This window comes from Paramisgurnus dabryanus, chromosome 4 (genome assembly GCF_030506205.2).
Source record: "Paramisgurnus dabryanus chromosome 4, PD_genome_1.1, whole genome shotgun sequence".
NCBI lineage: Eukaryota > Metazoa > Chordata > Actinopteri > Cypriniformes > Cobitidae > Paramisgurnus > Paramisgurnus dabryanus.
In genome coordinates, this window is record NC_133340.1 from 27,960,056 (window position 1) to 27,984,152 (window position 24,097).

General features: G+C 35.6%; 1 protein-coding gene across 1 annotated transcript in view; it reads left to right on the top strand.

Moving 5' to 3' along the window:
* The window catches only part of gpc5a (glypican 5a), a 171,146-nt gene extending 147,989 nt beyond the window's left edge, over window positions 1-23,157 (top strand). Inside the window, exon 8 of the mRNA XM_065254144.2 lies at window positions 21,485-23,157. Coding sequence (XP_065110216.1) covers window positions 21,485-21,627 — 143 coding nt within the window. The 3' untranslated portion in view covers window positions 21,628-23,157. The remainder of the gene's footprint in view (window positions 1-21,484) is intronic.
* The last annotated feature ends 940 nt before the right edge of the window (window positions 23,158-24,097 follow it).

The following is a 24,097-nucleotide window of genomic DNA, read 5'->3' on the forward strand; positions in this document are numbered from 1 at the left end:
AACAAACACCAGCACATCCTCGCGTTAGAGTCTGGAAATTTGGCTGTGATTGGAAAACTGCTTTGATTTCACGCTCTGTGAAACTGAAATTTACAAGCGGCGAGCTAAATAAGAGAAACTCCGTTTGAAAAGGAGTTTAAAGTTAGTAAATCACAGTTGTAAACGCTGTTGTGGGTCACATTTGGGTGGTTTCCAATTAGCAATATGTTCAAGTTCAAACGGGTCTGTCAATTATCCAACGTTTTCAGAGCAGCACAAGTTTACAAATAATTGGTGGAAAGATTGCTGTGAAGTTCGCCACCGCAGCTCATCCATCTCTACATTCAATACACAAAGAGCTATTGAAAAGAAAATCCTTGATTGAGATGACATTACATTAAATTCTGGTCTGTTCCTGACACAAAGCTTTCAAAAGTCTTTGAATTTACCTTGCAAGAAGTGTAGAGTAATTTAATGCCTTGTATTTTCCATTATTGGAGTTTAACGTTGTTAATCACATTTTCCTAGTATGAAATACAGAAGCTCTGATGTAAAACTCATTTTGCCTTTAAGAAAAGAAAGTTGAAACGGTTCGGAGTGGCATTTCTTTTATTCCTTTTATAAATGAAAACTTTTATGGTGTAATGTATCATCAGTCATGGACAGGTTTACATTTAAAGAAAGTCTGTCCATAGCCAACCAACCGTTTAACATTGACCACATACCTGTACATGCACCCTCATAATGTGACTATAGTAGGATTTTGGCAATATTGCGATTATACTTTACCTCATGCAAACACAATATGTATAATGCACAATAAAAATAATGCATTTAAGCAAGTAAAATCGTTTTGGGGACATATCATGAAAATCTGACTTTTTCCGTGTTTAAGTAAACCATTCTCTGCAAGCATGTGAAAAAATAGCTCATTGAAATTTGGCTCCCCTTGTGATGTCAGAAGGGGATAATACCGCCCCTTAATCTGCACTATCCAAGCACTGCCATTTAGTGCAGATATCAGCTCATTTGCATTTTAAAGGACTCACACCTACAAAGTGGAATTTTAACATGTTATAATAAATTATCTGTGGGGTATTTTGAGCTAAAACTTCACTTACAAGATTTATTTCACATTTTAAAAAAGTCCCCTTTAAAACAGGTGGCGTACGCCATTTTTAATCGCAGCATAAACTTGAACTGCCTTCAAGGTATAGATCACTTCATTCTCCAAAAATCAAACCTATGACCTTTAACAAATGAGATACAAGTTCACCTCATGTTGCAAACACATTGTGTGTTGTTTCCTCATTGAGTTTACCAGGATAACATTAATCCCCCCCATCGCTGCACTTTCACAGGTAGTTAATATTTCCATCAGTGTTTCCATCTACTTGTTTGTATTCAAGCATGCTGCGTAGTCCTCAAGACTTCAATAAAATCAGTTCAGCAGGGACTGATGCTGTTTTAAAGGTGTTATGCTTTTCTGCTCATGAAATCTGTGTATAGATTTCAGAGCTGTTCAGACGTCGTGTGGTCAAAGAAACTTACATGACGGTTGTTACGATACAACCTTGATTTTCCTACAATCTTCTCTTATTTTTAAAGAGCCTTACAACAAGCTCACGTTTCTGTTTGATGGAGTCAAGTTCATGGTCTTTATCTCGGTCTCTTTATTTTTTTCTTTATTCAGCACAGAGTGAATTTCAATTATATATATATATATATATATATATATATATATATATATATATATATATATATATATATCTTCTCTGTATACCTTAAAGATGATCCAGATCTCTGCGGATTGTAAGTCTAAATGCATTAAATTGTCATGCGTAATATGGGGTTTTAGACAAATACAGTGACAACTAAAGCTTAAATGCATGTGGTTTGCCTTTCTGTGTCAATATCTTTATATATGTATATTTTTTAAAAGACAAACAGAATATGTTTAAGGGAAAACAAACACATTTACTCTATTATACGACTATCCTCTAGTATACTTTGGTATTTACTATAGTAAACTGTAGTAAATTATAGTATATATTATAGCAATTGTTAAAGTTGTGTAGTATTCTGTAGTATTAACTACAACATATTGTTAAACTGATATCTACTATTGTAAGGTTCAAAAACGCTATACACTGTTTTTAAAAAAATGTTTCCTAGCTGTCATTGTGGCAGTACCCTTTCAAAAGTGCACCGTTGCCCCTAAAGAGTGCATACTAGTACCAAAGAGTGCATATTATCAGTTAACTTATCAATTAAGAAATTAGTTTTTCCGGCAATCCATATTCCTGCTATTATCCACCAGGTGGCGCTCTTACACAACTTATAAAATCTGGAAGCAACCCCCTCACATCAAACATGTCAAACTCTGTATATGTTTTAATCATCGCTCTGAATTTGATATCTTTGAACTCTTTCCCCGCCATTGATGAGTTATCTCGTCAATTAAGACAAAATGCTTCCCCGCCAATGACGAGATTTTCCGTCTTTCAGCAATACCGATATTATCCACCAGGTGGCACACTTCCGCGACTTATACAACCCGGAAGTAGCGCCTCACGTGAAAGAGAAAGAACTTCGTGTATGTTTTAAAGATCGCTCTGCATCTGACCTCTATCAAAAGTCCTTTGCAAAAATGGAATTATCTCAGCCTTTTGCTCAAAATTGGGTGTTTTTGAAGAAACCTACCCATGTTTGAGAGGTGATTACAAGAGAACTAATGGTAGGATGAAAGTTTTTTTTTTTGTTTGAAAGTAGAGGGTCTGTTCTTTCATCTGATGTATTGTTTGTTTATATATTTAAAGAAGAACATTTTCTGGAAGGCATTAAACTTTGGTGAAAATCATGAAAAATGCTGGCGCTGGCTGGCAACTTTAAAAAAAAAAAAACATTTGCATAAAAAACTTATGACTTACCAAATGCATGAAAAAACTGACGCCAAAACGTTATTTACTAATTTTAAACTCTGTGTATGTTTTGATAATCATTATGAATCTGATCTCTAACAAAATTGCTTCAAAAAATGCAATTATTTCAGCTTTTTGCTAAAAAAAAGGTATTTTTAAAGAAAAATACCCATATTAAGAGTTTATAACCAGAGAAAAAAATATAGATGAATCGTTTTCTTTCCTCATTTTGTTTGTTTGTTTATTGATTGTTTGAAAGCAGATGGTCTGTTTATTCATTTGATATATTTGTTTGTTTATATATTTTTAGAAGACATTTACTGGAAGGCATTAAACTTTTGTGAAAATCATAAAAAATGCTGGCGCTGGCAACTTAAAAAAAAAAAAACGCTGGCAGGGAAAGAGTTAAGGAAGTTCCAGGCCGCGTCAGTAAAAACTTTATTTGTTCATTGCGAGTCGTTTTCAAACAAGGCAAAATATGACGTAGGATTTTCAGAAAGACCAAAAATAAAGGATGCTGCTGTGCCTACTATATTAACTGAGTAACTGTTTTTAGCTTTGTTAAAAGTTAGCTTATCTTTGCTAGACTATTGCTGCTAAATTAAGAGTTTTTTTGTAAAAAGGGTACTGCCCCATTAAAGGTGGGGTGCATGATTCTGAAAGCCAATGTTGACATTTGAAATCACCTAAACAAACACCCAATAGAATTCTGACCTTCTGTTGATAGACCCCAAAAACCACACATACACAACCCAGGCAACAATGTTGGTTAGTAGACACACCCCTTACTGATGATTGGTGTGTTTTGGTAATCAGCCCCACTTTCTTTTCCAAAGTCTTTTTCAAAAAGCGTGTACCCGCCTTAAACAGCTGTTTAGGGTCATTTTTCTTACAGTTTAGTGTCTACTGTAGGCATTTATTAAAGCTTGTTTAGTAAACACTGGCGTACAGTATTTCCATGTGGCTCAAAGTATGTAATTGTCAATACTTTGTGTTGTGTCATACTGATAAAGTACTACAATATAACTTTAGATTTTAGTTTTAAGGTCTTGTACCGCCGTGACCTAAAATGGTCAAACACTGGAGGGTACGAGATGGATTCAGAATCATATGGAATTCATTTGCTATCTGTTCAGACTTCAAAGTGAAAGCTCTCCGGCCCGACCCGTACCTGCCTCGTACCATAAATGGCCTCGCAAGGAATGTCATGAATCAAATTATGTGCTTCTGAAATTCCCACTTGTGCTACTCCGAAGACGAGGGCTTGACTATTTATAACAGCCAGAGCTCTGGCAGCTATCAAAAACATGGCCGCCTAGATTTTTAGTTTACAAGCTCGCTAAAAAATGGCTCGGGAGAGCGGTGAAATGAAGCGTATATAAACAGAAAACTGTCAGCTATTTCATGAGTGTGATGGTAATATATATTAGTGATTGTGTGTGCGTGACTGTCAAGGTTGGTGGTATGACAATATATACTGTATGATGACAGAAATGAGATTTCACTATAGATAGTACAGCGATCAGTGTGCAGTATGTCATTAGTGAGTCGGAAACACAGAAGAATGTAAAAATACTGAGGGGATGTCTGACAAAACAAGATGAGGAAGAACTTGTTATTAAAGGTTATAATGCAAAGCATAGTTGAGTTTTATTACTATATTTGTCAGATTAAAAGTGTTTGTGTGCACCCCAATGTCCCTTCAAAGATCATTTTTTGACCTTGTGGGATCATTTTTGGTGCCCATCATGAGGAAACTAACTGATAAAGCAAACAGAAGTATGTTTTTTGAAAACAGCAAAACATTTCTGTGAGGTTTAGGGGTTGGGTTAGGGGAATTTGAGTCTTTTGTTTTAAAGTGTGAAGCAGTTGTTTTCTCACAGACATATCACACATTGTTAATAAATAAACTTATTTTCCGGCATCTTTCAATTAAATCTAATTAAAGCAGAAGTTCACTTTAAAACTAAAATTCCATGATAATTTCTTCACCCCCACATCATCCAAGATATTTGTCTTGCTTTCCTCAGTCAAAAAGAAATTAAGTTTTGAGGAAAACATTCCAGGATTTTTCTCCATGGACTTTAATGATTCTCCAAACTGCTTTTTTACCACAAATACTCATCTTTTACTGGCTCTGCAATGTGCATCCATGACTTTACGCATTATGCATCAAACACACAAGCAAAACTCCGCTGCTACCCCGGATAATAAACTATATCCATTGTTTCCATAAGGCTGGCTTTCTTCTCCTTACATCCAAAAACACACTTCTTCTTTCATGCCATTGTTGAGTTTTGAAATTAAACAAAGTTGTCGCGTGATGTGATGTTTGCAAGTTTTGTCGTCTCTCGTTGATTGACGAGTGGGTGGGGTTTTCCGGAGGAAGTGCCCATGAAAAGAAGTGATGTGTATAGAAACCCCTGAAACGTCAGCTGCACCCGTAATCCAAAAAAAACTTTCCGAAACTTGTACAAACCCTGGCGAAGTGCATTCGGCACAGAAATACTCTGTAACACACCCAACTGCTTTTTTGACACTTTGCCTACGTTTAGCATGAGGAAACAACTCTATAACTGTGTTAATAAGTCAGAATGCATGAAATACCATTGAACCACCCCTTTAACGTAACATTACTTTTATCAGCTAACACAATAGCATACAGAACATACTGTACCTGAGAGGCTGAATAGGCTAAATGAACGCGACAAACCTAATCAAGTTCATCAAAGTCATTCCACATCACTGAATCCATTGAATTACATAAATCATGAGCAGCATATAGCGGACTCATGTGGCTGTAGACGGTAATTGTTTCTCTTGGTTCATATGAAATAATTTTGATGTATAAGTCGCACCTGACTATAAGTCGCAGGATCAGCCAAACTATGAAAAAAGTGCGACTTATAGTCCGGAAAATACGGTAGTTATTATATATTTGTCACGTGCGCACACAACTCATACTATCAAAATACATCTTGACCTCAAACCACATAAAGAAAAGTCCAAAAGGAACCTGCAATTTTATGTTTTGAACGGAGATAGAGAAGCAAAACTTGTGGTTTGAAGCTTTAAAATGAAAGAAAATACAGAAAAATAATATTTCAAAAAGTTATATACACCGTGTGATGTAGAAGTACTCATAAAATATTATAAAACATTGATCTGATTTTGATCACCTATATGTTAGTTTATATCTTAATTATGACTTTAATAACTTTGATGAAGTTCTCACATCACTTTTGAGTGTTTAACAGCCCTTAACAGACGTTTTAAGTCGTGAATTTCTTTCATGTAAACATTTTTCTCTGTTTTCTCTTCAGCAGTGAATTACAGATGAGTTGAAATCGAAGCAGCGTTCGGAGACAATATGAAACCTCTATTGTAACTGTTCAAAATTTTAGCCGGAGGCTGAAGAGGTGATGAGTAAGACTATATTTAGTCTCTTTCAATTTTTTCACAAGCGTCCTGTTTGTTTCTCAAAGCGTGATGCAGTGGAGAGCGTTTAATGCCGACCGTCTGATGGTTTCATTACGGACAGAGCAGATAGAAAATTGCCCGTCATTAAAATTCAAAACGCTGTAACTTGGGAAGATAAAACAGAATTGCAGCCTTTTGATATTTTGCCACTGTTGAAAACACAAGGAGAGACGATAAATAAATCAGGTCCCAGTAAATAAACAATGACAGCACGTCTCTCGCACAAAATACAACTTTGCAAACTATTAAATGCAAAAGTGCTAGCCGTCTGTCCATTAAAATCGAATGCGTAATAGCGGAGGCCTCGATTTATCCTGTTTATGTTGTGCTGCTCGATCGAGCAATTTTCAATAAAAGGCCAAATGCCTTCCGCAATTATTCCTCCTGTTTTTAGAAAAACAAATGCGGGCACTTTAGAAACGTATTACCTGCCGTTAAAAGCACAATTTCCCCAAAGTGCATCAGTCTAATGAGGCGAAGGAGAGTTGCGCCGTGCTGTTTGATGAATTCTGGACGAGTTTCGCCGTGATTCGACTGCCAGGACTGTTAATAAAAAGGTTAATGAGAGGTTAACAAGAATAAAGAACTGAGTAAATGCGAGAACCTTGATTCATTATGCAAACGTGATTTAAAAGGAAAACATCCCGGCGAGGCCGCCGCACTAATGAACAGATGAAGATCTTGTGGGGTGTCGTAGCAGACCACAAGAGAACATAAAATTATGAAATCAATCTCGGTCGGTTTGTGGTTTCCTTTGAGCTGGATTTAAAGGAAGGAGAAGAGATTAAAAACAGGAGATAAACATCATTCACGAATGCAATTGTTGTGCAAAGCCAAAGAATCGAGCCGATGCTATCAAGACGGAGATGGAGATTAACAATAGCAGTTAGTAGAGGATTGTGTTAAATGATTTCAAATCCATGGGAGACCGCAGATAGAGACCGTGTCAAACGATATTAAACAACATAATGCTCAGAACTCACACCACACAACACACCTGATGACTGTAGTAACAATTTTAAAGGGACGTGAGATCAAATGTGACTTGAGAAATGCAAATGTTGTGGTAGTTCTTGCATGGCACATTATTAAAGCACTTGTACACCATACATTAGTTGTACAATTCGATATTTTGATTATAAAATAATCAAATTGAAGTTTGCATGCTCTCATTGGCTATTGCAGCTGCCATGTCGGATCCAGCTCGATCAAGAGTCATAAATATCAAACTTGTTTGCAAAATAATCGTAAAGGGTTCAAATCGAGCTTAAACGTTTTGTTTGTGTGGCCAGCGTAGTAGTGCAAAAGTTTGTGGGTTCAATTCCCAGATAACTCGCATACTAATGAAATGTGTGCTTGAAATGCATTGCAAGTCACTTTGGATGAAAGTGTTTGCCAAATGCATAAAAGTATTTTTTAATTTTATTATGCTTGATTTATTAGTACGCGTTCTTGCCAAGAAAAATTCAATAATGTGGGTACTCAAAATGGTTTTAATCAAAATGTAATGCCTTTGAAACCACTTTTATTTTTGACTGATGTCACATAGGACATAAATAATGTTAACCAATAACCAAATTGCTTTTGGATAGTTTTTCAACATTATTTAGAGATCCTTAAAATTGGATATTGGCTATAATATTGACATCAGTCATAACTTGCTGTACTTTTACCTAATGTTTCACCATCCGAGTCCTGAAGACCAAAGCTCATCTGATGATCAGAGATCAGATCGTCTTGAAACGCTTTCAAACGAGCTCAACTTTTGATGTGAGATACGATTTCATGTTAGCGGTTTCGTGTTTCAAAATCTCGTGCTTTTTCTTCTCATGGCAAGTGCATCCACTTTCTTTACAACTGGACAGAAAAAACGATAATGTACCAATTTGTTTAGAATTGATTGTACAGTAGGCAGACAGCTTTGAAAGTGAAGATGGATTGGGTGTTTAAGGCATGTGGACGTTGTCAGCAGCAGTAGTTATGTAGATGTGTGTGCAGATGTTCTTTATATAAATAAATACTGTCTCATCCCAACATTATCTCAATCTTACCACGTCTTTTATGAGATTGCTATTAATTCATACGACCACATTATTACATTTTTGTCCGATTTGCCTTTGCCCTGTGATGGCAGGGTTAGGGGTGAGGTTTTGTTATTGTATTATAATTGTTTTATGATAATCGTACGTTTTTGCACAATTAACCAACTCGTAAAATATGTACGAAGTCTGGTCACGTCTTCAGTTTGTGTTCATGAATACACTGTAAGTTTAATGCAGATGGTTGCAGTGATTTAAGATCGGTCTGATTTGTCCCAGATCACTTCTGCAAGGAGGAGCGACTTATAAAAAATGCAGCATCCAGTCACTCAAACCGGCATCTGTCTTCACTTTTGGGATAAGTTGGACTCTTTGAAGGTCCTTGTTTTTGTCTGGACAAACATTAGCCAGCCAGGTGTCTTTTTATAGCTGATTTCTCTGCTATGGTAGAAGTCACCACAATGTCTGAATGTTGAGTTTCTTTGAGGATGAACTTTTTGAGTTGTGAACATGTCAATGAGATAAAAACATAATCGGACAAAAATATGTTGCCATTGTTAATGTTTATTATATAATGTAGTTTATTTTATGCATTCTGTGCTTTAATTTTTAAAGGGATGGTACACCCAACAATGAAAATTCAGTCCTTCCCGAAAGTTTTTTTGTGATTGTTGCGGGCAAAAATCATTGATCTTGCGGCACATTTTCTTTAAAAATGTGATGGAATATGCGTGATATTTATGCAATTTTAGGAGATGAAATTGCGGGAACTTACAAAAACTGTGGGAACTTTTTCAATGATGTTCACGTCACATAATCACGTCACTTCATAACGTTCCCATGGCAACAGGGGACATGGCTGTGCTTGTGTGAGGTAAATGCAACTTTTTTCAACTTTCTACTAAGATATATGTGATTTTTTGCAGCAAAAATGCGGGGATTATGAAATCATGCAAGCCCTGCATATTTTGCGCACGAAAATCTGCAATTTATGCTGCGAAAATGCGGCGTATTTGAAAAAATGCATCCCCCCGCATAAATATGCAGACTTTGGCTGATTTTTCGTTGAATCATGTGATCGCATTATCACGTTTTTCTGGAGGGACTGAAAATGATGTCACCATTTACTCACCCACATGCTGTTACAAACCTGTATAAATGTCTTTGTTCTGAGGAATGTTTGTACCCAAACCGATCATGAGTCCCATTCACTTCTTTTACAATGGAAGTCAACAGGGCCTCTGATCGGTTTGCTTCCAAACATTTTTCTTTTTCGGCAGAATTTTCATTTTTGGGTGAACTATCCCTTTAAAAATTTCATTTAGTGATGTCATTATGTAGATTTCCCAGGAGCAATAATAAATATACTCTCTAAAACATGCTTAGGTATTTTCAACCCAGCTTTGCGTCAAAAATAGAAGAACCAGTAAATTAGGTTAAATTCAACAACTTGTTAAAACAACCCAGCATTGGTTGGGCTTATTCCTTTTGACCCAATGTTCGTTTGAAATTAACCCAGCATTTTTAAAGTGTATAGATAAAAATCTATAGGTTACACACCTAAAATGCACGTCCTTTATTTTGGAGCACCAGCAGGGAGAAACTTGCTCAAACATTAATTTTATTAATGTAAATCACATCATTATGACTTTCCAAGATGAATAGATGGAGTCTTAAGGATTTTCTAGTGGACAGTACTGAAAATTCCCAGACTTTTGGAAACTTTCCATGAAAATAGCATGGGAATAAAGGGAATGGTGACACACAATTTAAGACGAGTCAGATGTAGAGGAAGCTAATGTTTGTATGCCATATGGTTTGTATAGATCTACAAAATCTACAAATGATTTCCAGTAAAGTTTCCAACATGAAATATTTCCAAAAATTCCGAGCTTTGCAACCCTACATGTAAGTTAACTGAATGAATCCCTGTTCTGACTTAACGTCCTGCCATTGACTTGAGCAGGTTTCTGCAATTCCCAAATCTATCCCTGTTTCCAAATGCAGATCCCGAATGATGTTGTTGTACTGGGGATAGCCTGCAGTACAGATGGGCTGTAGTATTTAAATACCGTCTCTCTCTAAAGACATCAGGACTTTCCCTCAGGCCAGCGAGATGCATTCATGGAAGTCAGGGAGCAGATGAATGATGTGTCGTTTCAATTATCCATCAAACGTTTGAAGTTCAATCATTTTTTCATATTCATCAGCAAGGTCAAGACTAACTTGAGAGCGGAGTTTTTGTTATGGGGCTGTTTGATTGACAGCGATGTAATGGCCCTGGAGATCCAGCGCGGATGGATATGTATGTCACGTCTTCTGGCCTCTACCTTACCGGAATATAGCCGGAGCCCAAACTTATTCAGAGTGGCGGTTTAAAAAAAATAATATCAGCTGAGCCCAACTTCGGGTTTTGGACTGTAGAAAGTCATATTTTACATGACGTTTCTGCCCTGATGCTGTGTTAAAGTTTGTTACTCTGATGACTTTTACGCCTGGAGCTATAAACTGTGTAGGAGAATGCTTGCGTGTCCGTTCCCTTTGAAAATGTGAGATCGCCTTTTGAATATCAATGTTAAACAATTCACTCATGCTTTGCCATTCTATATAAATTTATTCAAAAGCTTTTTGCTCATATTTATTCTTCCCAAAACATCCTTTCATACATTTTGTGACACAACCTGATGAAAAAATATTTTACTTGTATTCATTATTAATTAATCATGTTTTTACTGAATAAAAATACATGGTTACTATAGTTAAGGCATGGTTACTACAAATTCACCATGTACAGTAACCATGGTTTTACAATTGTTAACCAATACATCAACTACACTTTCACTATGATAACATCATGGTTAAGTGTTCGTAAGAGGAGATGGGTGAATAGCCCTACAGTAGGGACACTAAAAATTCTCAAGATCCTGGTACTTCCCTAGCAACCACCTACTCATCCTAACAACCAAGAAGTATCAGAACCGCCATAGCAACCAGGTAGCAGCATCCTGAGTACCTAGAACACCCTAACAAACACTTCATATGGCCCTGGCCGTCCCTCAGAGCACCATGACAACCATATAGAAATGCCTTGACATCCAACCCACAACATCTTAGGTTGGTAATTGGTATAGCATTGCGTTAGCAGGGTAAAGGCCATGGGTTCAAGTCCCAGGGAACACACACACTGATACGTGAACTGAAAACATAATTTGGCAGTGTTTATGTGTACTGGCTTGTTCTCAATTCCAGCTTATGAAATCAAGATGCAACATTTGTAAATATGGATACAAAATTGTTGTTTGTGAGCAATGGGGAGCTCATTAAGAATATGTGCAATATGTGGTTTGTAGCGTAAACCGAAGAACATCATTAGTTAAAGCGAAGTCAGAAATGTATTAGACTGTCAGGAAATATAGTAGAAAATTCTGTCATCGGACAGTAATGTCCATATTTAACAGCTTTCATCTCAAGATGTGACAGTATGAGGGTAATACTGAGCAAATATTCAGCAAAGTGACCCAAACTGAATTAATCTGCGATTCAGACGAATGTGAACATGCAGTGTTGCACCCGGTTACATCATTCCTACAGTATGTTTACAGAGGACCGAGATGTCTTCTGGTTTTGAACTATATGCTTACAGTATACAGAGAAAAAATATTTACTTTTTTGAGAGTGTGAAATATCAAAATAAGTGTCATCTTTTCACGAGTCAATACTTTTACTTTCTGCATACAGTAGCATGTTTTTGCCTGAGTTGTAGGCCTACTACAGTATCTTTACATTTATGCTTTCAAGGTACATGACTTGCATTCAAGGTAGACGTTATCACTGTGTTTCTTGAGAATCAAGAATGGTATTTGCAATGCCAAATGAACTACAGAAAAACTTGAAATGTCACTTTCTTTTATATTTTGTAATGGAATGACATTCATACATTTTAAATTTGACATAAGTGTCCTGATATGTTTCGTATGCAGTTGAAATTTTTTGCTGGAGTTTACTGAGCACTGCATTTGCACTTGTATGCATTAAACGGATAGTTTTGGTATATTAAACTTATACATTTATCTAGGGTTGCAACAACTAATTTATAAATATCTATAGTGAAATTCATTATCGATTAGTTGGTCTGTGAAATCACATGCTCCCACACCACCGCCGGACAATGCAGACACACATCTGTTTCATACACTGCAAAAAAAAAATTTCAGGAAAAAAATTCTTATTACTTTTGTCTTGTTTTCAGTACAAATATCGGTAACACTTTACAATAAGGTTCATTAGTTAACATTAGTTAACTACATTAGTTAACATGAACGAATAATGAACTGCACTTATACAGCATTTATTAATCTTTGTTAATGTTAATTTCAACAATTACTAATACTTTATAAAAATCTTGTTAATGTTAGTTAATGCAATCAAAATCTGAAAATTTACTTCTGCACTGCAAAAAATTATTTTCAAGAAATATTTTTGTCTTATTTTCAGTAAAAATATCTAAAAATTCTTAAATTAAGATGCTTTTTTTTGATGAGCAAAACGACACAAGAAAATATGTCTAGTTTTTAGACCAAAAATTAGTGATGCACCGATGTATCGGCCATAAATGTGAAACCATCGGCATATCGGCATATCGGCAATAGCACGAGAAAGGCCGATACCGATTGTTTATTAGTTAACTGCATAAAGAAATCCATTATATGTAAAAAAAAAAAATTAGGTCATGTTGTTAATAAAATAAATGCTGAATAGCAATAGGTTGTCATGCTGTCTTATTATATTTGTTTTAGCTTAATTTGTGCCTCTCTTATTATGTTGGTCAGTTGAATGTTAATTAGATCCAATCCATGTTCAGTAAAAATAATTTGAAGCATAAATAAACTAGCTAATAGACCAACTGTATAGTATTATATACGAGTGTTTAATATCAGTATCGGCCAGAAGTTGTCTGTTTAAATCTGTATCGGTATCGGCCCAAAAAAATCCTATCGGTGCATCCCTACCAAAAATATAAAATGTAAGTGATTTTGTGCATAAAACAAGCAAAAATCTGCCAGTGGAGTAATTGATATTTTTGCTCATCAAGAAAAAGCATTTAAATTTTTTCTTGAAAATAATTTTTGCAGTGTACAACGTGAACTGTACACTTATACTTAAATTCAGGTGCTGTTTCATCACTTCTACAAGTGAATACCCCAATTTAGTGCCTTGTTTAGCTATAATAAGTATTATTTATAGTTTTGTCCGATTAATCGGAAAAATAATCATCAGATTAATCGATTACGAAAATAATCGTTAGTTGCAGCCACACATTTATCTGAATCTAAATCTATGATCACGCTTTGCAGTTAAGCTACAGGAACATCAGCATTGGCAGCAACCCTGAGACACAGATTGACAGAGAGATAGATTGTTCAATCTGACCTTCATTCACAACCCATTACAATAAAAACCTTCCACATCAATAAGCCAAAGCTCTCGCCTCAGAATTAATCAAACCGCAACAAACACAGGCGAAGAAAATGCAACAGCGATATTTCACAAAGGCAATATTCAGTATTTTCCATCCGGGCCGTGTAAATTAATTGAGGAGGGATGCTGGGGCCGGCTTCTAAGATTTCTGGCAGCTTCACAGAAGATCTCAGGTGGCCTTGATCTGCATGGCTTCCTCGCCGATCCCTGAAACCATCCCTTCAAAAGTATGGAGTGGTGGAGGGCTCTTGAGACGACTTCGCTCCCCTTTAATTCTCTTTCTGCTCATCACAGTTCTGTCTTTATTAACGGAGCTCGCTCAACGGGAACGCCGGTTGCATTGTTTTCTAGCAGCTGATACAATTATTGGTAAACACTTGAGTTGGTGCTGTTTTATCATAGATGTGTTGCTAGTTAAAATCTCTCGAAAGAAAGTTTTTCCTCTGTAATATCCCCAGGATGTCTTTTAAAATTCAGATCTCATATCTTTTGAATCTGAGTTCAAAAGATTGAAACTGTTCAACTATTATTTCTTATTTGTTTTTTGTTTTTTCAATTTTTTACAGTGCATGGCAAAATTTAATCAAACCAAACTTACCAAGTGTGAACACGACCTAAAATAAAATACATTTTTCTTCTGACCACAATCGTAATGAAACATTAATAACGTGAAGATGTCTCTTTACTCTGTGTAATTGACTGTAACTCTGTTGAAAACTGTTGCACACACAGGTGACTGTGCAGGCATTAATGTGTGTTGGACCAGCGCTTGTAAAGGACTAATATTGTCGACTTTAAGCTCTTCCACACTGAATAGCCTTGGGATGCTTTTGTATCAGCGTTTGAATGGAGTCCATCGAGCATTACCCAGCTGCCCCGTGAGAAACGTTCAGTATTGTGATTTCTGGAGCTCAGCCAGGCCGCGCGAGCCGTAAAGTTGGTGAATCTAGTGACCTTAAAAGCACAGCTTGTCTGCAGTGTTAATTCCCAAAGCAGAATTACAGCTGTGACACCAGGAATGTTGCTTTCGAGACGCCTGTTAATGCAATTAATTTATTAACATGACCTATATTTTAGCTACTATTTCTTTCACATGTGCAATACCTGTTTTAGATTTCCTAAAACATGATATCTTACATTTATCCATTTAGCAGATCAGTTTGTTTAAAGAGTAAAAGTGAAAAAGTTGTACAGCTGCGTGTTAGTCCTTTGTTGGATGTTAATAGTTAAAGGCGGAGTCCACGATGTTTGAAAAACGCTTTGGAAAAGGAGACGGGCCGACTACCAAACCACACTTATAGCCAATCAAATCAAATCAAATGCCGGGTTGCGTATGTGTGGGGGGGTCTATCAACAGAAGGTCCAGATTCTATTGGGGTAGGGGCGTGTTTGTTTAGGTGATTTCAAATATCAACATTGGCTTTCAAACATCATGGACTCCGCCTTTAATGTTAACAGTGCTTGGATTGTGCATTTGTGTTTTTGTCAATTACACGTCTGCAAATGTTTCCTCTTTGTGTCGTTTCATGCCTGGAGATTACGGCAAATTCCTGTGAATTATTTATTAGAAAATATATCCATGCATTCATGAGCACAGTAAAAAGGAACGCAGGTTCTGTACATTGCTAGGAACAGCCTGACAAAAAAATTAAGATAAATTAAGAGAGCGTTTGTTATTCATTAACTTAAATAATTTAACACAAATGCATTTGTGTACAGACTCCGCATATTCATTATTTAGTTTTTTTGATGTTTGTGTTTGTAGTTTCTCAGTGTGGATACAGATAAATCACAGCCCACTTCGCTCATGACAGCATCTTTTTTCCTCCAGCTGGTTTTGTTATTGATCATTTTTCTCAGAGGTCCGAGAGATTTAACTCGCATTGATTTTACATCAGCATCCAACTTTGTCTTTGGTGTGTTATCTGAACCTGCTCAGGCACTAATGCTCATTTTACAGCATTTCCTTTACAGTGGACACGTGTTGGCTTATCTGTCTGCAGAATGTAGAGCATCACAGGGTTGTTACACCTTAAAAATTAAGGTTCTTAAAAGGTTCTTTTTCAAATCATTTGGTTCCGTAAAGCAGTGCTTCTCAAACTTTTTCCGTGTGCGCCTCCCCCCTTGTGTACGGTGGCCTCCACTTGTGCCCTTCGTGGCCTTCCCAAAGAAAATTTATGACATAAAACATTGTAATTTTTTAAAGGGGTCATAGCGTGAAAATGTTAGCATTGCCACTTTATAGGTTTGAGCAAAAATGTGTCGTTTTGGGTGTGTCTTTTAAAATGCAAATGAGCTGATGAAGTGCAAACACTGATCACAATGATGGTGGTTTGATGCAATTCAAACTCAATTGTGCTGTGAATTATTTTTTCTCTCTTTCTTTCTCTCTGCACTAAATGGCAGTGCTGTGGTTGGATAGTGTACATAAAGGGGGCGGTATTATTCTAATAAGATATCCTAATGACATCATAAGGAAAGTTAAATTTCAATGACCTATTTTTGCTCACACCTACAAAGTGGCTATGCTAACATTTTCACGCCATGGCCCCTTTAATAAAATTTCATAATACTGGGACCCCATGCCAACTGTTTGAGAACCACTGCCATAAAGAACCTTCAACTCGTTCCAGGCCATTGACGAGTTATCTCATCAATTAAGAGAAAACATTTGCATAAGAAAGTGTTCCTGATGAATTTTTATGTTAATCTGTAATACCGTGATTATCCACTAGATGGCGCACTTACCCAATTTATGAAAAAATTGAAGCCAAACGTTATTTACTAATTTTAAACTCTGTGTATGCTTTCATAATTCTTTATAAAAATGCAATTATTTCAGCTTTTTGTTAAATTGTTTTTTATTTTTTAAGAAAAATACCCATATTTAAGAGTTTATAAGCTGAGAAAAAAAATTAAGATAGGATGAAACTTTTTTCCCGTTTTGTTTGCTTGTTGTTTGTTTGAAAGCAGAAGGTCTGTTCTTTACGTTGATATATTTGTATGTATAATTATTTTTAGAAGATTTTTTTCCTAGAAGGCATTTTGTGAAACTTTTGTGAAAGTCACAAAAAAATACTGGCGGGAAACTTTTCAAAAAATGTCTGGCGGGGAATGAGTTAAAGTTCCAATGCAATCAAAACTGACTCTCCTTTTCTATTTAATAATTCAGTGTTCATTATAAACAATTTATCCTTGTAAGTCATTGTTTTTGTATCATGTGCGCTCATGAACTTCGAAAATCCAAATCTGAAAATGTACTTCTGCACTGCAAAAAAGTAGTATTTTTGTCTTGTTTTCAGTAAAAATATAAAAAAAATCTTAAATTAAGATGCTTTTTCTTGATGAGCCCAACGACCCAAGAAAATAAGTCTAGTTTTTAGACCAAAAATATCAAATTTAAGTGATTTTGTGCATAAAACAACCAAAAAAAATCTGTCTATGGCTTCTCTTTAATAAACACTTTATATCGCCTTTTTTAAGAGTATACATCTGCGATCTCTAGAAAGTACTTTAATATCTATTAAAACAACATAATAAATGTTTGCGACTCACATCAACTGCATAAGCACCCTCACGAGGCAAAAAGCACAAACACACAATGCCGACAAACTGCATTTCAGTGAAATTTATAAACAAAAGCGTGCAAATGTAAATTGACAGATGTAAAATTGTAAATGCGGCCGATTGATTAAAAGTTAATTAAAGGAGATGGAGCGGGCCATTTTTAACTACAAACCTCACCGAGCTAAATCCTAATAGGAAAGATATTGATCGGCCACAAAGATTCATGTGTCTGTATTCCTGCCCACATCTGAGCGCATTTGTCTTTACTCTCCGCCTGATGTGCATTCTGTTCTTGTAGAGAATGTAATCACCAATGGCTTGCAAATTACGCACCGCCGGTCATTGGTATGCCTGCACTACTGTGTCTGAAAGAGAGGGCGGGCGAGCGAACAGAGTAAACAGAGCAAACACACAGCTGCAGAACGATCACACACAGCGCAACTGAGCAGCAACTTATTTATAACATTAACTTCATTGTGTTACTTGACACGCGTTATAACATTATGACAAGCACTTTTCACTCCAGGACTCCGGTTTATGCATGGACATTGAGTGGGAAGCCAACCCGGCACCAGCATTGTGTTTGTTTAACTCTTGGATGATGACATGTTATGCAACATTCAAGCCGGAATTTGTATAATTTGGCTGCTTTTCCCAAACGATGGATGGATTTGATTGAATGCACAGCTTTAGATGTCAATAGTGTCATTTATGTAAAGCCTTTTCTTTGTACTTCTAAAAGTTGATAATCCTATTTGTTTGTATTTACATTTTACATTTATGTACATATTTGCATTTTTTTTTTTTCGGATGAGAATACACTCATACCTAAATTGCAATGCCTTGTGCATTTTTAATACTGACAGACAACCTACACTTTTGTAAAATTTGCATACTCCAAGGTACTTTCAAGAATACCATGGTAATACAAAAAAGTATCAAAAACCATGATAGTACCATGGTATTTTTTGTAAATGATAGCCTCTCAGTGCTATTACCAGTAGTGTGGTATTTCCATCTGATACCATCACTGTACTATGGTACTAACACAATTTACGTATTTTTTTTAGCGTTAAGGCATCAGAAAGTGGTTTATTGCAATCACAGTTTGTCGTATGAGGTGACACGAGCTACAGAGGTTGTTGGTGATATGACAAAGTTAAAGGATTACTCCAAAAATGTATAATAAAAATGTAATGATTATTTACTCACCCCCGTGACATCCAAGATGTTAATGTCGTATTTCTTCAGCCAAACATAATCAGAGTTATATTAACTTGACAAGTTATCTCATCAATTAAAAGAAAACATTTGCATGAAAAAAAAAACATGTTCCCGAGTAGTTTTTATGGTTATCTGTAATATCGTGATTATCCACTAGATGGCGCACTTATCCAATTTATAAAAAAAACTGAAGCAAAAAATATTAATTAATTTTACACTCCGTGTCGATTTTGATAATCATTCTGAATTTGATCTCTTAAAAAATTCCTTTACAAAAATGCAATTATTTTAGGTTTTTGCTAAAAAAAAGTATTTTTGAAGAAAAATACCCATATTTATATGTTTATAAGTATGTTTATAAGTATTTATAACAGATGTAGATGTTTATATATTTTTAGAAGAAAATTTTCGTCTAAGGAAAATTCACAGAAAATGCTGGCAGGCAATAAAAAAAAAAGGCTGGCGGGAATTAGTTAAATAATATCCTGGCTCGTTCAATGTTTCAATTCGTCATGAAAGTAATCCATAATGTTAATAAATGTCTTCTAAAGCGAAATTTTAGGTTTGTTAAAAACGATAAATGAAAAAACTATTTATGTTTTAAGCCTTTCAGTGACGTATATGTAATGTAAACAGACAATAGATTCAAACATGGCGGCACATAAAAAATCTCATTGGTTCTTGCGTGTCGCATGACTAGTCATCATAAGCGTCCTGACGAAACACACAGTGACAATTTTTCTTTTTTTATGTGGTGCCATATTTAAATCTACACTGTAAAAATTCTTTTTTGCACTTTTTAAACATTTTCATGTTTAATTAATTTGAAATTTCAATTAATTTCAACTTTTGACTAGTGAGGAGTTGCAACAAATTATAAAAATAGTTAAAATCAATTATAAAAAGTTAAAATTAATGAAGCTAATTCAACTTAATTTTTTTATAATTGCAACTCTTTTCTTGTCAAGAAACTTTATGAATTGTAAATTCAAGTTGATTAAAATTAAAAATATAAGTGCAAAAAAAAATTTTTACAGTGTAGATTCAAATATGGCCCCACGTAAAAAAAGTAAAATCGCATTAGTTCTCGCATGTCTCGTCTCGGTTTCATCAGGACGTATATGATGACTCATCATGCGACATGCAACAACCAATGAGATTTTTTGTTTATCTAAGGGTGATGTTTGCATTTGTCCGTTTACATTACATACACGTCACTAAAAGCTGATTTTTTACAGAATTATTTACAGTGTAGAGCTAGGATGAGCCAGGATATTATTTAACCTCCTAAAGCCTGGATGTCAACATACGTGGACAACACATTTTTTTGTTGTTTGCACCATAATACTTAATTCTGTGTAACTGAAACCTGTTGTACACAAGCATGGAAAATTACACTGCTTCATTTTCAAAGAAAAATATTTGGTTATTATATTTATTAGTTCTTCCTGCTAGAAATCTGAAAAAAAGACAAACCAAAGCTCGGGTCTTTGGAGGTAACTCTGATTATTTTCAGCTGTAGAAAGAAAGACATAAACATCTTGGATGACATGGGGGTCAGTAAATAATCAATACATTTTCATTCTGGAGATGGAGTTTTCCTTCAAGTTACCTAATGCAAATGTGCAGTAGCATGATGTCATAACTAACAATAATGCAGTTGTATCCATGCACCAATCGTCCCAGGAACCCCTTTGGGCAATAGTTAGTGACCCCCATTGCTATAATCTCGGCCATCAGGAATTCATCTTTCATTTGCATTTGCCATAACGTTCTGAAGATGAGCCGTGGTGCAGATGAGACGCTAACCTCCCGCTGTTTAACCATGTTTGTTTCTGTATGCCCTCGAAACTACACGGCAAACCTTTGAAACCATGACGTGCTTTGAAGAACACAGCAGCATGGGCCAGATTTCTGTTTCGACTGCCACTGGTGTGTTTTCCTCACGTCGGAGATGCAGCTGCACGAGGATCGATCTCTTGAGCCGGACGGTGGGCGGACAAATATCCAGCGTGTGTCTCTGATCAGCCTTTAAAACGTCTGGCTGGAGGCGTCAGAGAAGAGAATCGATAGCTGTTTAATTTCAGTCCACGCAGATTTATTTGACAAAAGCTTAAACATGATTGGTGGATGTTTGAGAGAAGGATGTCATTGCGCATGAATATAAATGCCCGTGCCAAACGGCTTTACTGTCGTTTTATGAGCGTATCAATCATTTGCGGTTTTCTTCATGCACATCTTCTTGGTAAATAACCTACTGTGTTTTTAATAGATCATTATAACCAAAGTAATTTAAACATCTCCGAAGTAAAATAAATATTCCCAGGCACCCTGAAGTTTTCTGTCCTTGTCAAGAATTTTGTTGAGTGTTCAAACAAACACATGGCTTGTACAAATAATTGTTGAAATATTTCAGATAAAGCTCTTTTTGTGAAAAGGGTCTTGCTGTGAAACAGTTGTGATTTTTGGCTTGCGGGTTGTCTTCTGGAATGATCTATGGGAAACTATGTGTTGAATTTTGCACTGTCATATATACACGAATCCCACAATGCCCATTGTGCAAAATCCATTTCAGTGAGATTCGAAAACCTCAATGGACACACGGGCCTATTTATCACATTTTGCATCTGTTCTTGGTTTATTTAGTATAAAACAGTTCAGTTATAAATGGTTTTAAATGGATAGTTCACTAAAAAAAATAATTTCTGTCCAAAATTCATTCCTCTATCACCATTCCTCATCACATTGAAAGTTTGATTTGTGTATAACTCTTATGTTTTCTCTCCTCTCTTACAGTGACTCCTGAAAAGTCGAACAATCACAGATACCATCACACACAAACAGAAGACTTTGATCGGCAGAATTCAGGCGCAAGAGTCATTCAGACTTTCTTACCAACTTTCCTCTTGATATGTGCTTTTGCACTGTTATCAGGCTAACTTGGACCAACTGGGATTTTCCCAGGCCAAAGATTGTTTTTATTATGGAAATTTTCCAGATTTAAACAGTGGAGTTTTGACGTGCCAGTCGTCGTCATCTCGCTGAAATTACGTCTGAAACGAAACTGCAATGATATTGATGGCATAGAGGACTGTGAGAAAAATGAACTCGAAAACATGTCTTTTCATAAAAAAAATATATTTCAAAGTGTTTCTATGCTAAACGTTAACAGGCTACTAAAAAATCAGGCGAATGTTTTATTGCCATGAATAATGTGCAGGGTTGAAAATAAGTAACACTTTTCTGAGAAAAAAATATTTAATGCTTTAATAATGTATGATATATTCAAAGCATATTTTAGGACTGAAATGAACGTAAATAGCGCACTTCATATCAGCGTTTTAAATGGAACGATGCAATATTTCTGATGTCACGTACTGCTTTTGAAATTCTTGGTACCATGTACCAAAATGACCTCTGTTTTTGTTTTTATTCATTTTTTATGTTTTTAATGTACTTTTGGGGCGGTTTCCAGGATGGGGTTTAGATTAATCCAGATCTTAGTTATATTAGACATTTAAACCACACCTTACTGTTATGCAACTTGAGATAAAACAATGACAATGATCAATTTTAGGATATGCAAGTGCAAGCTGATTTCAGTTAGGACATCTTAAACAAGCAATTTAGTCTTGGACTAGACTTAAGCCCTTTCCAGGAAACCGCCCCATAATCTAAATTTGCGTACAACGCACCTTAACAAAATGTATAGAGATGTGTTGATTTACGGTGTATTTATTCTTGGTTACAAAGTGACATTAAACATATAATGAAACTAAATGTCCCACACACATGAAGTCAAATTACATTATCTAGCGTTTTTCTTAGGGCTGTAACGATTATTCGCGTGTCCCGTTAAAAATGCTGAACTCGATGTCTGAAATCGATTCTGAATCGCAAGGCTGCGATTCTATGTTTCACGCACAGCTTGTGTGTGTACTATGGCATTTGGTCAGTAGGAAGTCCTTATCAATCTAGAATCATTATGAGTCGGAGTCGTTTGCTTTTAAAAAAGTGACACTCGTTAAACAAAATCATTCAAAATATTCTTTATTATCATGAAAATACCTAAAACAATTTTAAAGAACAGCGCTATAAATATTCCTGTAGACATTTCCTGGAATAGCGTTTGTAATGATACTTCTTCTGTGGCACAAAGGGAGTTTCTGCACGAGAGCGCCCCCTGGCTTTGGGATGTTCTTGGATTTCACCGTAATTCATTCAAATTTATTCATTGAGAAAACGCGCATTTGCATGATTAATCATTACAGCCCTAGTTTTTATAACTGTACAAATAGTTTTTTTTAGTAGCAAGACACTTTTCACAAGAAGGTTAAGTGGATTTCTACATACAGTATGAGGAGCTCAGATGCAAAAGCCGCTAAATGCCACTTCTGTCAAAAATGAGATAATGATCAAATGAATGCTCTTGGCACGTATTATATGTTCACCAAAAACTGTTGCTTCAAATCAGCCACAGGTCATCCAGAAATCTCACCGCTTTGTTGGCAGAAAATGTTAAAAGCCATAACGATTTTTTTTTCGAAATGTCCTATAATTTAAATATAAAACGACGGTGGGTCACTTTCAAACTTGAGTCCCTTATGAGTACTTGGACCTAAACCCCTATGTGGCAGTCACATGGACCACAGCGCCCCCTAATGTGTGGTTCAGTGTCTTAATTTCTACCTTTTGAATTCTGACTTTCATCATTTGCAAAGTTTTATCTGCATCTTTAGTGATTTGGAACCTGTTTACAATGTATTGTCCAAAGAAGAAGATTTATTTTAGAAGTGGAGGTTTTTGTCCCTAAAAAGCTTGCATACTGGGTTTTGCGGATATAAACACTCAATTTGTATACCAATGAAGTAACTAAATTGACATTTCTGAAAAATAGGCATTTCAATTACTGACTTATAACTTTTTTATTGCCATCCAAGTGAAATTACTGAAGCTAGACATAAGAGCCTGATAAAAATTGCTCATGAAAACATGTCAGACAGACTTTTTAGTTTTAGTTAAGTCTTGTGGCTTGTCATGTGGCTAATAACATTTTAACTCATTCCCCGCCATTGACGAGTTATCTCGTCAATTATGAGTTAATATTTAACTAAATATTAAGTGTAATACCGCTTTTATCAAAAACGGAAGTTAAAAAGATTTCAAGATTTATTTTAACTGCCTTTATGTTTGATAGTCATTCTGAGTCTGATATCTAACATAAATTTGTTTACAAAAACGCAATTTTTTAAGCTTTTTGCTCAAAATGTTGTATTTTTGAAGAGAAATATACATATTTCAGTGGTTAAATTAAGTGGAAAAAGTAAATATATAATGAAACGTTTTTTCCCCATTTTGTTTTTTTGTTTGTTTGTTTATTGTTTGTTTGAAAGCAAAGGGTGTGTTCTT